This window comes from Oncorhynchus keta, chromosome 9 (genome assembly GCF_023373465.1).
Source record: "Oncorhynchus keta strain PuntledgeMale-10-30-2019 chromosome 9, Oket_V2, whole genome shotgun sequence".
NCBI classification, from domain to species: Eukaryota; Metazoa; Chordata; class Actinopteri; order Salmoniformes; family Salmonidae; genus Oncorhynchus; species Oncorhynchus keta.
The window spans coordinates 5,546,424-5,563,073 of record NC_068429.1 but is presented as its reverse complement, the minus strand read 5'-3'; the positions used below and the strand labels follow the sequence as shown (position 1 = coordinate 5,563,073).

Below are 16,650 nucleotides of genomic sequence, written 5' to 3'. Positions count from 1 at the left end.
GTCGTCGTCCATGTGGGGTCAAACGACATTAGGAGGACTAGCTCGGAACTGCTGAAAATTAATTTTAAAGAACTGATTCCTGCTCTGAAAGGTTCCAAACAGTGGACAATTATTTCATGTCCGGTAGCATCGTTGGACCGCAGGTTTGAAAGATTCCTCAGGCACCTGGCATTACACACCTGGCTAAAAGATTACTGTAGCTCTGTTGGACCGCGGGTGTGAAAGATTCCTCAGGCTACTGGCATTACACACCTGGCTAAAAGATTACTGTAGCTCTGTTGGACCGCGGGTGTGAAAGATTCCTCAGGCTACTGCCGTTACACACCTGGCTAAAAGATTACTGTAGCTCTGTTGGACCGCGGGTGTGAAAGATTCCTCAGGCTACTGCCGTTACACACCTGGCTAAAAGATTACTGTAGCTCTGTTGGAAACACTTTTATAGATACCTTTGACACATTCTGGAAACAGAAGATGCTCCAATGGAATGACGGAGTCCATCTAAATAATTTTGACTCACTCACACCCCCAGCTCCAGCACCTGCCCAGACCCACTCACACCCCCAGCTCCAGCACCTGCCCAGACCCACTCACACCCCCAGCTCCAGCACCCGCCCAGACCCACTCACACCCCCAGCACCAGCACCTGTCCAGACCCACCCCCCCCAGCTCCAGCACCTGTCCAGACCCACTCACACCCCCAGCTCCAGCACCTGCCCAGACCCACTCACACCCCCAGCTCCAGCACCTGTCCAGACCCACTCCCACCCCCAGCTCCAGCACCTGTCCAGATCCACTCACACCCCCAGCTCCAGCACCTGCCCAGACCCACTCACACCCCCAGCTCCAGCACCTGTCCAGACCCACTCACACCCCCAGCTCCAGCACCTGTCCAGATCCACTCACACCCCCAGCTCCAGCACCTGCCCAGACCCACTCACACCCCCAGCTCCAGCACCTGCCCAGACCCACTCACACCCCCAGCTCCAGCACCTGCCCAGACCCACTCACACCCCCAGCACCTGCGTCACTCTCTTTGTTTCTCTCCATAGGCAGGTATCAGAGTGGTTAGAGCATCGGACCAGTAAGCAAAAGGTTGCTCGATCGAATCCCTGCACTGACATGGTAAAAAATCTATTGTTCTGCTCCCGAGCAATGCAGTTTAACCTACTGTTCCCTGGGTGCTGAAAACGTGGATATTGATTATGGCAACCCCCCCCTGCACATCTCTGATTCAGATGGGCTGGGTTGAATGCGGAAGACACATTTCAATTGAAGGCATTCAGTTGAACAACTGACTAGGTATCCCCCTTTCCCTTTCAACATTTGGATAATAGACATTGGTTGATTTTCAGATTTTTATTATTTTATTTTTTTGAAGATGATTGACGGGAAAGTATCTGCTGCAGCCTTATACGCCTTGAAATATGAAGACAGATGGACTAGAAGTTCATGTCCATTGTAATAGTTCTGACAACCAAATTTCTATCTCTACCCATAACCTTTGGACTTCCTAACATTCCCAGAAGGCGAGGATTTTTATATCCTAATGAAGAATGAACCTGGTCATTTTATTTACTGCAGAGGCCTAAGACCTATGGGTTTAACCTTCCGAACGAATGATTATATTGAAGATGTAAACCGCCTCATAAAGAGTTCTGAGAGCCGATCCATTACCCCAACAAAATAATATCCATTTATTTAGCCTAATTGTTTTTATTTTATTATTATTTTTTATTTATTGTTCTTATATTTTTATGACTATGGACAGTAACCTCTTTTCCGGCATTAATTCATTTGTCTGCACGTCTATTCAACATTTGTCTAAAAAGAAACCAAGCCATGAATTATGAACTATATATTTATTTATTTATTTTCGCAGTGCAATGCGGCACATTGACAACTCAAATCGCTTTAATTCTGATATTAGACAACAAATAAATATATCTTTTAAATAATTTCAAAAACAAATATATATATATTAATAAATAAATATATTAAAACAATAGCTTCAAAAACATCCATCTTCTTCTCAACTGGCCTACCTAGTTAAATAAAGCTGAAATAAAATAACGTTAAATAAATAAAAAATCTACACACAATACCCCATAATGACATCACAACACCCCATAATGACATCACAACACCCCATAATGACATCACAATACCCCATAATGACATCACAATACCCCATAATGACATCACAATACCCCATAATGATAAAGCGAAAACAGGTTTTCCAATTGTTTTTGCAATTGACAATAAATGAAAAACACAAATTCCTTATTTACATAAGTATTCAGACTGTTGCTATGAGACTTGAAATTGAGCTCAGGTGCATCCTGTTTCCATTGATCATCCTTGAGACGTTTCTACAACTTGATTGGAGTCCACCTGCTGTAAATTCAATGGATTGGACCTGATTTGGAAAGGTACGCACCTGTTTATATAAGGTCCCACAGTTGACAGTGCATGTCAGAGCAATTTGGTCGTAGAAATTGTCTGTAGAGCTCAGAGACAGGAATGTTTCGAGGTACAGATCTGAGGAAGGGTACCAACACATCTCGGCAGCATTGAAGGTCCCCAAGAACACAGTGGCCCCCATCATTCCATCATTCCATCATTCTTAAATGGAAGAAGTTTGGAACCACCAAGACTGAGCAATCGAAGGAGAAGGGCCTTGGTCAGGGAGGTGACCAAGAACCCGACGGTATCTCTGACAGTGCTCCAAAGTTTGTCTGTGGAGATGGGAGAACCATCCACAAGCAGTCCTTTATGGCAGAGTGGCCAGACAGAAGCCACTCCTCAGTAAAAGGCATATGACAGCCCTCTTGGAGTTTGCTAAAGGGCACCTAAAGACTCAGACCGGATGAAACCAAGATTGAACTCTTTGGCCTGAATGCCAAGCGTCACGTCTGGAGGAAATCTGGCACCATCCCTACGGTGAAGCATGGTGGTGGCAGCATCATGCTGTGGGGATGTTTTTCAGCGGCAAGGGCTGGGAGACTAGTGAGGATCGACGGAAAGATGAACGAAGCAAAGTACAGAGAGCTCCTTGGTGAAAACCTGCTCCAGAGCACTCAGGACCTCAGGACCTGGGGTGAAGGTTCACCTTCCAACAGGACAACAACCCTAAGCACACAGCCAAGACAAGGCAGGAAAGGCTTTGGGACAAGTCTCTGAATGTCTTTGAGTGGCCCAGCCAGAGCCCGGACTTGAACCCGATCAAACATCTCTGGAGAGACCTTAAAATAGCTGTGCAGCGACGCTCCCCATCCAACCTGACAGAGCTTGAGAGGATCTGCAGAGAAGAATAGGAAAAACTACCCAAATACAGGTGTTATTCCTTTGGAGCACATTAAATGCGATATGGAGTTGTTGAACGGGGGTGACAAAATGTAGTACAATTTAATTGTAATGAGCTGAATGATAAGGAGGAAGAAGAAGAGAGTGATTGAACTTAGAACAATAGTGTAAGAATTGCTCTTTCTCTGTCCCAAGCGCACACTTTTAAAAAAAGAAGAAGAAGAAGAAGAAGAAGAAGAAGCCGTAGAATATTACTTACTTTAACCTGTTGTTAAACAAAAATGGTCTGTTATATTCATTTTTTATTTTATTTCACCTTTATTTAACACGGTGGGCTAGTTCAGAACAAGTTCTCATTTACAACAGAGACCTCTGGCCAAGAATAAAGCAAAGCAGTGCGACAAAAACAACAACAGAGTTACACATGGGATAAACAAACACATAAACAACAACACAGAGTTACACATGGGATAAACAAACACATAAACAACAACAACAGAGTTACACATGGAATAAACAAACACATAAACAACAGAGTTACACATGGAATAAACAAACACATAAACAACACAGAGTTACACATGGAATAAACAAACACATAAAAACACAAACACATAAACAACAACAACAACAGAGTTACACATGGAATAAACAAACACATAAACAACAGAGTTACACATGGAATAAACAAACACATAAACAACAGAGTTACATGGAATAAACAAACACATAAACAACAGAGTTACACATGGAATAAACAAACACATAAACAACAACACAGAGTTACACATGGAATAAACAAACACATAAACAACTACAACAGAGTTACACATGGAATAAACAAACACATAAACAACAACAACAACAGAGTTACACATGGAATAAACAAACACATAAACAACTACAACAGAGTTACACATGGAATAAACAAACACATAAACAACAACAACAACAGAGTTACACATGGAATAAACAAACACATAAACAACAGAGTTACACATGGAATAAACAAACACATAAACAACAACACAGAGTTACACATGGAATAAACAAACACATAAACAACAGAGTTACACATGGAATAAACAAACACATAAACAACAGAGTTACACATGGAATAAACAAACACATAAACAACACAGAGTTACACATGGAATAAACAAACACATAAACAACAACACAGAGTTACACATGGAATAAACAAACACATAAACAACAACACAGAGTTACACATGGAATAAACAAACACATAAACAACAGAGTTACACATGGAATAAACAAACACATAAACAACAACACAGAGTTACACATGGAATAAACAAACACATAAACAACAACACAGAGTTACACATGGAATAAACAAACACATAAACAACAACAACAGAGTTACACATGGAATAAACAAACACATAAACAACAACACAGAGTTACACATGGAATAAACAAACACATAAACAACAACAACAGAGTTACACATGGAATAAACAAACACATAAACAACAGAGTTACACATGGAATAAACAAACACATAAACAACAACAACAGAGTTACACATGGAATAAACAAACACATAAACAACAGAGTTACACATGGAATAAACAAACACATAAACAACAGAGTTACACATGGAATAAACAAACACATAAACAACACAGAGTTACACATGGAATAAACAAACACATAAACAACAACAACAGAGTTACACATGGAATAAACAAACACATAAACAACAACAACAGAGTTACACATGGAATAAACAAACACATAAACAACAACAACAGAGTTACACATGGAATAAACAAACACATAAACAACAACACAGAGTTACACATGGAATAAACAAACACATAAACAACAACACAGAGTTACACATGGAATAAACAAACACATAAACAACAACAACAGAGTTACACATGGAATAAACAAACACATAAACAACAACACAGAGTTACACATGGAATAAACAAACACATAAACAACAACAACAGAGTTACACATGGAATAAACAAACACATAAACAACAACAACAGAGTTACACATGGAATAAACAAACACATAAACAACAACAACAGAGTTACACATGGAATAAACAAACACATAAACAACAACAACAGAGTTACACATGGAATAAACAAACACATAAACAACAGAGTTACACATGGAATAAACAAACACATAAACAACAGAGTTACACATGGAATAAACAAACACATAAACAACACAGAGTTACACATGGAATAAACAAACACATAAACAACAACAACAGAGTTACACATGGAATAAACAAACACATAAACAACAACACAGAGTTACACATGGAATAAACAAACACATAAACAACAACACAGAGTTACACATGGAATAAACAAACACATAAACAACAACAACAGAGTTACACATGGAATAAACAAACACATAAACAACAACACAGAGTTACACATGGAATAAACAAACACATAAACAACAACAGCAGAGTTACACATGGAATAAACAAACACATAAACAACAACACAGAGTTACACATGGAATAAACAAACACATAAACAACAACAACAGAGTTACACATGGAATAAACAAACACATAAACAACAACACAGAGTTACACATGGAATAAACAAACACATAAACAACAACAGAGTTACACATGGAATAAACAAACACATAAACAACAACACAGAGTTACACATGGAATAAACAAACACATAAACAACAACACAGAGTTACACATGGAATAAACAAACACATAAACAACAACAACAGAGTTACACATGGAATAAACAAACACATAAACAACAACAGAGTTACACATGGAATAAACAAACACATAAACAACACAGAGTTACACATGGAATAAACAAACACATAAACAACAACAACAGAGTTACACATGGAATAAACAAACACATAAACAACAACACAGAGTTACACATGGAATAAACAAACACATAAACAACAACAGAGTTACACATGGAATAAACAAACACAAACAACACAGAGTTACACATGGAATAAACAAACACATAAACAACACAGAGTTACACATGGAATAAACAAACACATAAACAACACAGAGTTACACATGGAATAAACAAACACATAAACAACAACACAGAGTTACACATGGAATAAACAAACACATAAACAACAACACAGAGTTACACATGGAATAAACAAACACATAAACAACAACACAGAGTTACACATGGAATAAACAAACACATAAACAACACAGAGTTACACATGGAATAAACAAAACACATAAACAACACAGAGTTACACATGGAATAAACAAAACACATAAACAACAACACAGAGTTACACATGGAATAAACAAACACATAAACAACAACAACAGAGTTACACATGGGATAAACAAACACATAAACAACACAGAGTTACACATGGAATAAACAAACACATAAAAACAAACACACAACAGAGTTACACATGGAATAAACAAACACATAAACAACAACACAGAGTTACACATGGAATAAACAAACACATAAACAACAACAACAGAGTTACACATGGAATAAACAAACACATAAACAACACAGAGTTACACATGGAATAAACAAACACATAAACAACACAGAGTTACACATGGAATAAACAAACACATAAACAACAACACAGAGTTACACATGGAATAAACAAACACATAAACAACACAGAGTTACACATGGAATAAACAAACACATAAACAACAACACAGAGTTACACATGGAATAAACAAACACATAAACAACAACAACAGAGTTACACATGGAATAAACAAACACATAAACAACAACACAGAGTTACACATGGAATAAACAAACACATAAACAAACACATAAACAACACATAAACAACAGAGTTACACATGGAATAAACAAACACATAAACAACACAGAGTTACACATGGAATAAACAAACACATAAACAACAACAGAGTTACACATGGAATAAACAAACACATAAACAACAACAACAGAGTTACACATGGAATAAACAAACACATAAACAACAACAACAGAGTTACACATGGAATAAACAAACACATAAACAACAACACAGAGTTACACATGGAATAAACAAACACATAAACAACAGAGTTACACATGGAATAAACAAACACATAAACAACAACAACAGAGTTAAACATGGAATAAACAAACACATAAACAACAACAGAGTTACACATGGAATAAACAAAACACATAAACAACAACACAGAGAAAAGAGAAAATATTACATCATACTCTTAAAATATTAAAATATATACATATATTTGTCGACCGAATAAACGCGAGTGCTGTCTGCTAAAGTAACAAGTTGATGGAGAAGCCATTAAGCCTCTGCTACACAACAAAAAAATGATAAGTTTCACACACAGTTGAAGTCGGAAGTTTACTCACACGTAGGTTGGCACAGGTCATTATTCCAACAAATGTTTACAGACAGATTATTTCACTTATAATTCACTGTATCACAATCCTAGTGGGTCAGAAGTTTACATATAAGTTGACTGTGCCTTTAAACAGCTTGGAAAATTCCAGAAAATGATGTCATGGCTTTAGAGGCTTCTGATAGGCTAATTGCCATCATTAGAGTCAATTGGAGATGTACCTTGGGATGTATTACAACGCCTTCAAACTCAGTACCTCTTTGCATTGACTACATGGGGAAAATCAAAAGAAATCAGCCAAAAGAAATCAGCCAAGACCTCAGAAAAAGACCTCCACAAGTCTGGTTCATTCTTGGGAGCAATTTCCAAACGCCTGAAGGTACCATGTTCATCTGTATAAACAATAGTACGCAACTATAAACACCATGGGACCACGCAGCCGTCATACCGCTCAGGAAGGAGACGCGTTCTGTCTCCTAGAGATGAACGTACTTTGGTGGATATATTGAAGCAACATCTCAAGACATCAGTCAGGAAGTTAAAGCTTGGTCGCTAATGGGTCTTTCAAATGGACAATGACCCCAAGCATACTTCCAAAGTTGTGGCAAAATGGCTTAAGGAGAACAAAGTCACGGTATTGGAGTTGCCATCACAAAGCCCTGACCTCAAACTTATAGAAAATGTGTCGGGCAGAACTGAAAAAGCTTGTGCGAGCAAGGAGGCCTACAAACCTGACTCCGTTACACCAGCTCTGTCAGGAGGAATGGGCCAAAATTCACCCAACTTATTGCTACCAAATACTAATTGAGTATATGTAAACTTCTGACCCACTGGGAATGTGATGAAAGCAATAAAAGCTGAAATAACTCATTCTCTCTACTATTATTCTGACATTTCACATTCTTAAAATGAAGTAGTGATCCTAACTGACCTAAAACAGGGCATTTTTACTAGGATTAAATTGTGATAAACTGAGTTTAAATGTATTTGGCTAAGGTGTATGTAAACTTCCTACTTCAACTGTATATTCATAGTAATTTCACACAGACATGATTGTGTATAAACACACACACTTACCTTCATTAAAAAAATCCTATTCGATATGCAGAGTAGTCCTTCTTCATCAACGAGCCTGCAGCTCCCTAGCAGAACACAGCCAGACCAGCTGTGAGGGACAGTGTGAGGTAGCTGTTCTCACAACCTGAGAAAGAAAGAAGCACACATGCCCACATCCTACCTGGTAGTGTGATGTTTCCTACCTGGTAGTGTGATGTTTCCTACCTGGTAGTGTGATGTTTCCTACCTGGTAGTATGATGTTTCCTACCTGGTAGTGTGATGTTTCCTACCTGGTAGTGTGATGTTTCCTACCTGGTAGTGTGATGTTTCCTACCTGGTAGTGTGATGTTTCCTACCTGGTAGTGTGATGTTTCCTACCTGGTGGTGTGATGTTTCCTACCTGGTGGTGTGATGTTTCCTACCTGGTAGTGTGATGTTTCCTACCTGGTAGTGTGATGTTTCCTACCTGGTAGTGTGATGTTTCCTACCTGGTAGTGTGATGTTTCCTACCTGGTGGTGTGATGTGTCCTACCTGGTAGTGTGATGTTTCCTACCTGGTGGTGTGATGTTTCCTACCTGGTAGTGTGATGTTTCCTACCTGGTAGTGTGATGTTTCCTACCTGGTAGTGTGATGTTTCCTACCTGGTAGTGTGATGTTTCCTACCTGGTAGTGTGATGTTTCCTACCTGGTAGTGTGATGTGTCCTACCTGGTGTGATGTTTCCTACCTGGTAGTGTGATGTTTCCTACCTGGTAGTGTGATGTTTCCTACCTGGTAGTGTGATGTTTCCTACCTGGTAGTGTGATGTTTCCTACCTGGTGGTGTGATGTTTCCTACCTGGTAGTGTGATGTTTCCTACCTGGTAGTGTGATGTTTCCTACCTGGTAGTGTGATGTTTCCTACCTGGTAGTGTGATGTTTCCTACCTGGTGGTGTGATGTTTCCTACCTGGTAGTGTGATGTTTCCTACCTGGTAGTGTGATGTTTCCTACCTGGTAGTGTGATGTTTCCTACCTGGTAGTGTGATGTTTCCTACCTGGTAGTGTGATGTTTCCTACCTGGTGGTGTGATGTTTCCTACCTGGTGGTGTGATGTTTCCTACCTGGTGGTGTGATGTTTCCTACCTGGTGGTGTGATGTTTCCTACCTGGTAGTGTGATGTTTCCTACCTGGTGGTGTGATGTTTCCTACCTGGTAGTGTGATGTGTCCTACCTGGTGTGATGTGTCCTACCTGGTGGTGTGATGTTTCCTACCTGGTAGTGTGATGTTTCCTACCTGGTAGTGTGATGTTTCCTCCCTGGTAGTGTGATGTGTCCTACCTGGTGTGATGTTTCCTACCTGGTAGTGTGATGTTTCCTACCTGGTAGTGTGATGTTTCCTACCTGGTAGTGTGATGTTTCCTACCTGGTGGTGTGATGTTTCCTACCTGGTGGTGTGATGTTTCCTCCCTGGTAGTGTGATGTTTCCTCCCTGGTAGTGTGATGTGTCCTACCTGGTGTGATGTATCCTACCTGGTAGTGTGATGTGTCCTACCTGGTGTGATGTTTCCTACCTGGTAGTGTGATGTTTCCTACCTGGTAGTGTGATGTTTCCTCCCTGGTAGTGTGATGTTTCCTCCCTGGTAGTGTGATGTGTCCTACCTGGTAGTGTGATGTTTCCTACCTGGTAGTGTGATGTTTCCTCCCTGGTAGTGTGATGTTTCCTACCTGGTAGTGTGATGTTTCCTACCTGGTAGTGTGATGTTTCCTACCTGGTAGTGTGATGTTTCCTCCCTGGTAGTGTGATGTTTCCTCCCTGGTAGTGTGATGTTTCCTACCTGGTAGTGTGATGTTTCCTCCCTGGTAGTGTGATGTTTCCTCCCTGGTAGTGTGATGTTTCCTACCTGGTAGTGTGATGTTTCCTCCCTGGTAGTGTGATGTTTCCTACCTGGTAGTGTGATGTTTCCTACCTGGTAGTGTGATGTTTCCTACCTGGTAGTGTGATGTTTCCTACCTGGTAGTGTGATGTTTCCTCCCTGGTAGTGTGATGTTTCCTACCTGGTAGTGTGATGTTTCCTACCTGGTAGTGTGATGTTTCCTACCTGGTAGTGTGATGTTTCCTACCTGGTAGTGTGATGTTTCCTACCTGGTAGTGTGATGTTTCCTACCTGGTAGTGTGATGATTCCTACCTGGTAGTGTGATGTGTCCTACCTGGTAGTGTGATGTTTCCTACCTGGTAGTGTGATGTGTCCTACCTGGTGTGATGTTTCCTACCTGGTAGTGTGATGTTTCCTACCTGGTAGTGTGATGTTTCCTACCTGGTAGTGTGATGTTTCCTACCTGGTAGTGTGATGTGTCCTACCTGGTAGTGTGATGTTTCCTACCTGGTAGTGTGATGTTTCCTACCTGGTAGTGTGATGTTTCCTACCTGGTAGTGTGATGTGTCCTACCTGGTAGTGTGATGTTTCCTACCTGGTGGTGTGATGTGTCCTACCTGGTGGTGTGATGTGTCCTACCTGGTGGTGTGATGTGTCCTACCTGGTAGTGTGATGTTTCCTACCTGGTAGTGTGATGTGTCCTACCTGGTAGTGTGATGTGTCCTACCTGGTAGTGTGATGTGTCCTACCTGGTAGTGTGATGTTTCCTACCTGGTAGTGTGATGTTTCCTACCTGGTAGTGTGATGTGTCCTACCTGGTAGTGTGATGTGTCCTACCTGGTAGTGTGATGTGTCCTACCTGGTAGTGTGATGTGTCCTACCTGGTGGTGTGATGTTTCCTACCTGGTAGTGTGATGTGTCCTACCTGGTAGTGTGATGTTTCCTACCTGGTAGTGTGATGTTTCCTACCTGGTAGTGTGATGTTTCCTCCCTGGTAGTGTGATGTTTCCTACCTGGTAGTGTGATGTTTCCTCCCTGGTAGTGTGATGTTTCCTCCCTGGTAGTGTGATGTTTCCTACCTGGTAGTGTGATGTTTCCTACCTGGTAGTGTGATGTTTCCTACCTGGTAGTGTGATGTTTCCTCCCTGGTAGTGTGATGTTTCCTCCCTGGTAGTGTGATGTTTCCTACCTGGTAGTGTGATGTTTTCGTACCTGGTAGTGTGATGTTTCCTACCTGGTAGTGTGATGTTTCCTACCTGGTAGTGTGATGTTTCCTACCTGGTAGTGTGATGTTTCCTACCTGGTAGTGTGATGATTCCTACCTGGTAGTGTGATGTTTCCTCCCTGGTAGTGTGATGTTTCCTACCTGGTAGTGTGATGTTTCCTACCTGGTAGTGTGATGTTTCCTACCTGGTAGTGTGATGTTTCCTACCTGGTAGTGTGATGTTTCCTACCTGGTAGTGTGATGTTTCCTACCTGGTAGTGTGATGTGTCCTACCTGGTAGTGTGATGTTTCCTACCTGGTAGTGTGATGTTTCCTACCTGGTGGTGTGATGTTTCCTACCTGGTAGTATGATGTTTCCTACCTGGTGGTGTGATGTTTCCTACCTGGTGGTGTGATGTTTCCTACCTGGTAGTGTGATGTTTCCTACCTGGTAGTGTGATGTTTCCTACCTGGTAGTGTGATGTTTCCTACCTGGTAGTGTGATGTTTCCTCCCTGGTAGTGTGATGTATCCTACCTGGTAGTGTGATGTGTCCTACCTGGTAGTGTGATGTGTCCTACCTGGTAGTGTGATGTTTCCTACCTGGTAGTGTGATGTTTCCTACCTGGTAGTGTGATGTTTCCTACCTGGTAGTGTGATGTGTCCTACCTGGTAGTGTGATGTTTCCTACCTGGTAGTGTGATGTTTCCTACCTGGTGGTGTGATGTGTCCTACCTGGTAGTGTGATGTGTCCTACCTGGTGGTGTGATGTGTCCTACCTGGTAGTGTGATGTTTCCTACCTGGTAGTGTGATGTGTCCTACCTGGTAGTGTGATGTGTCCTACCTGGTAGTGTGATGTTTCCTACCTGGTAGTGTGATGTGTCCTACCTGGTAGTGTGATGTTTCCTACCTGGTAGTGTGATGTTTCCTACCTGGTAGTGTGATGTGTCCTACCTGGTAGTGTGATGTGTCCTACCTGGTGGTGTGATGTGTCCTACCTGGTAGTGTGATGTGTCCTACCTGGTAGTGTGATGTTTCCTACCTGGTAGTGTGATGTGTCCTACCTGGTAGTATGATGTTTCCTACCTGGTAGTGTGATGTGTCCTACCTGGTGTGATGTTTCCTACCTGGTAGTGTGATGTTTCCTACCTGGTAGTGTGATGTTTCCTACCTGGTAGTGTGATGTGTCCTACCTGGTAGTATGATGTTTCCTACCTGGTAGTGTGATGTGTCCTACCTGGTAGTGTGATGTTTCCTACCTGGTAGTGTGGTGTTTCCTACCTGGTGTAGTGATGTTTCCTACCTGGTAGTGTGATGTGTCCTACCTGGTCGTGTGATGTTTCCTACCTGGTAGTGTGATGTTTCCTACCTGGTAGTGTGATGTTTCCTACCTGGTAGTGTGATGTTTCCTACCTGGTAGTATGATGTTTCCTACCTGGTAGTGTGATGTTTCCTACCTGGTAGTATGATGTGTCCTACCTGGTAGTGTGATGTTTCCTACCTGGTAGTGTGATGTTTCCTACCTGGTAGTGTGATGTTTCCTACCTGGTAGTATGATGTGTCCTACCTGGTAGTGTGATGTTTCCTACCTGGTAGTGTGATGTTTCCTACCTGGTAGTGTGATGTGTCCTACCTGGTAGTGTGATGTTTCCTACCTGGTAGTGTGATGTTTCCTACCTGGTAGTGTGATGTTTCCTACCTGGTAGTGTGATGTTTCCTCCCTGGTAGTGTGATGTTTCCTACCTGGTAGTGTGATGTTTCTTTCCTGGTGGTGTGATGTTTCTGGGGCAGTATGGGGCTGTATAGGGCAGAATGAGGCTATATAGGGCTGTATAGGGCTGTATGGGGCTGTATGGATCTGTATGGGGCTGTATGGGGCTGTATAGGGCAGAATGAGGCTGTATGGGGCTGTATGGATCTGTATGGGGCTGTATGGATCTGTATGGGGCTGTATGGGGCTGTATGGGGCTGTATAGGGCTGTATGGATCTGTATGGGGCAGTATGGGGCTGTATGGGGCTGTATGGCGCTGTATGGATCTGTATGGGGCTGTATAGGGCTGAATGAGGCTGTATGGGGCTGTATGGGGCTTTACGGGCCAGTTCAAACACCCTTCATCTTAATCGCCTGGAGAACAGCTCCATATGTCCTTCTGCTGATTATCTTCCGCAATTAGAAGGAGCATTCTCCCACAGGCACTATGCCCTCTCTACTGTATGTAGCTCAGAGAGAGAGAGAGAGAGAGAGAGAGAGAGAGAGAGAGAGAGAGAGAGAGAGAGAGAGAGAGAGGAAATGAAATAAGAATGGTTAAATCACAAACTCAACTAAACAATGCTTAGCCATTGAACCAGCGCAGAATTTCAAAACACTGACCGCAACGTCACACATGACTGAGTCCACAAACAATTCAATTAAATTAAACCCTCAAGTGCCTCTGCAGTCATGTGGAACATAGACACCCTGGATTGACCTCGGTGTGAGAACGTCAACGTTCCAAGGTGTTAGAACACAAAACCACAGAACACGGAACATTTCCTCCGGATCCTTCCGTCTGGGAAGGGTTCTTAGATGGCAGGTCGAGAGTTCTACAGTTCTATCAGTGATGTAATACTATAGTGATGTTATACTATAGTGATGTAATACTCTAGACTGAATAATGTTTTTCTAATATTAATGTACCTGGAATTGGGTTGGATAGTAATACTAAGAAGAAGAAAATGTGTAAAGACTACTGGTTTGGATGCTTGTGAAGAAGGAAAAACGTTTTTTTTTACACAGGGTCAGTGCATCGTTTAGTGATCAACGAGATGAAGGTGTGGCTAAATGAACGTTGTGCTTGTGAGCGAGTTCATCGCCTTGACAACAGGGAGAACGTTCAACAGCTCTCAGGACAAAACTCATAACAGATCATCTAAAAGGCCGTTGTTTCAAAACACTAAGCACATTTTCAATTGAATCGGTTCAACACACAAAATCATAGTCACTTTTTTATTTATTTTTACACCAAACTTAAATCAGTGTTTTACACCAAACTAGAAATACATGTTTCACATTGCAATACATGTTCGTATGAAGTAGTTGCCTTTCACAACGCAACGGGCACATTACTTTTGTTATGATTCTCTTGTCTTTTGTTAAAATACATTTGACTATTACTTACTTCATCTGACTGCTCTTATGATGATTACTAAACCGTTTTGGTAAACCTAGAGAATTTAAATTGGTTTACATAATGAAAATGTTTTATCTGTAAAGCAGAAATATCTGTTTGTACTATTATGATAATGAATATCATAATTTTAATTTACAGTAAGTTAAAAAAATATATATATATATCTAATTGACAAGATCAGCGGTTATACTGTATGTCCCGAAGGAATCCTTTATATGGTAAACAGATGTTCCAGTATTGTATTCGAAGTGACAACAGTGATTCCACACATTTCAGTATGTGACCCCCAGTGGGAATCGAACCCACAACTCTGGTGTTGCCAGTGCTATGCTCTTATGAACTGAGCCACGTACAGGACCGCTCCACGACATAAGTACAATACAATACTGTTAAAATACAATACAGGTGGAAGATGTATTATTGCCAACCCCATGAGCACACCACCCACGTTCACACCACCCACGTTCACGCCACGGATGAGACATGCAATGACATCAATCCAGACCAACGTCAGGCTTGGATTCGCTACAGTGGCGCGAAAACGTTTTTCCACAGGTGCACGGACAATGAGGATATTTACTGCGATGTCGATGAGATCCTAAAGGGCCAAATGTTCAAGACAGGCTTGAATGCTAATTAGTGCCTACAGTACACCTATTTATTTCGTTGCGTTAATCATTGTGAAAGATGTCCTCAATGATTGCACCTTGGGATAGAAATGATGGAGATGTGATATTCAGTTCATTTTAACGGGTAGTGTATTGAGATGTGATGTTCAGTTAATTTTAACGGGTAGCGTATTGAGATGTGATGTTCAGTTCATTTTAACGGGTATTGTATTGAGATGTGATGTTCAGTTCATTTTAACGGGTAGTGTATTGAGATGTGATGTTCAGTTCATTTTAACGGGTAGTGTATTGAGATGTGATATTCAGTTCATTTTAACGGGTAGTGTATTGAGATGTGATATTCAGTTCATTTTAACGGGTAGTGTATTGAGATGTGATATTCAGTTCATTTTAACGGGTAGTGTATTGAGATGTGATGTTCAGTTCATTTTAACGGGTAGTGTATTGAGATGTGATGCTCAGTTCATTTTAACGGGTAGTGTATTGAGATGTGATATTCAGTTCATTTTAACGGGTAGTGTATTGAGATGTGATGTTCAGTTCATTTTAACGGGTAGTGTATTGAGATGTGATATTTAGTTCATTTTAACGGGTAGTGTATTGAGATGTGATATTCAGTTCATTTTAACGGGTAGTGTATTGTCTAAAGTGAAAGCCGTGGGGAGGTTACATTCAAAGGGCAATTTTGAAACATGAATCTTTTTGCCTAATTGGTTGTTAAAATAACTAAATTCAGAAGATATCATTATGTTGTGTTTTGGTGAAAGATGTCTTCAAACAAAACGAAGACACTTAAAAGAAAGAAAGACATGTTTTGAATATGAAACTCGCTGCGTTACAAGTATAGCCTGTTTGGAGTTTAGAAAATTCACCAAATACTTGTGAAAATTGCGGTAAATCGACTGAAAAAAAACTGTAATGAATCTAGAACTGGCTCAGTTATCCATCTCTGGCAGTAAAGGGGTGTATGTGTGTGTGTGTGTGTGTGTGTGTGTGTGTGTGTGTGTGTGTGTGTGTGTGTGTGTGTGTGTGTGTGTG

At 41.0% G+C, this 16,650-nt stretch overlaps 1 protein-coding gene across 1 annotated transcript in view; it reads left to right on the top strand.

The window, feature by feature from the left end:
• Positions 1–471: 471 nt before the first annotated feature.
• The window catches only part of LOC127931875 (uncharacterized), a 33,653-nt gene continuing 17,474 nt past the window's right edge, over positions 472–16,650 (top strand). The window contains exon 1 of the mRNA XM_052526016.1: positions 472–1,053. Coding sequence (XP_052381976.1) covers positions 472–1,053 — 582 coding nt within the window. The remainder of the gene's footprint in view (positions 1,054–16,650) is intronic.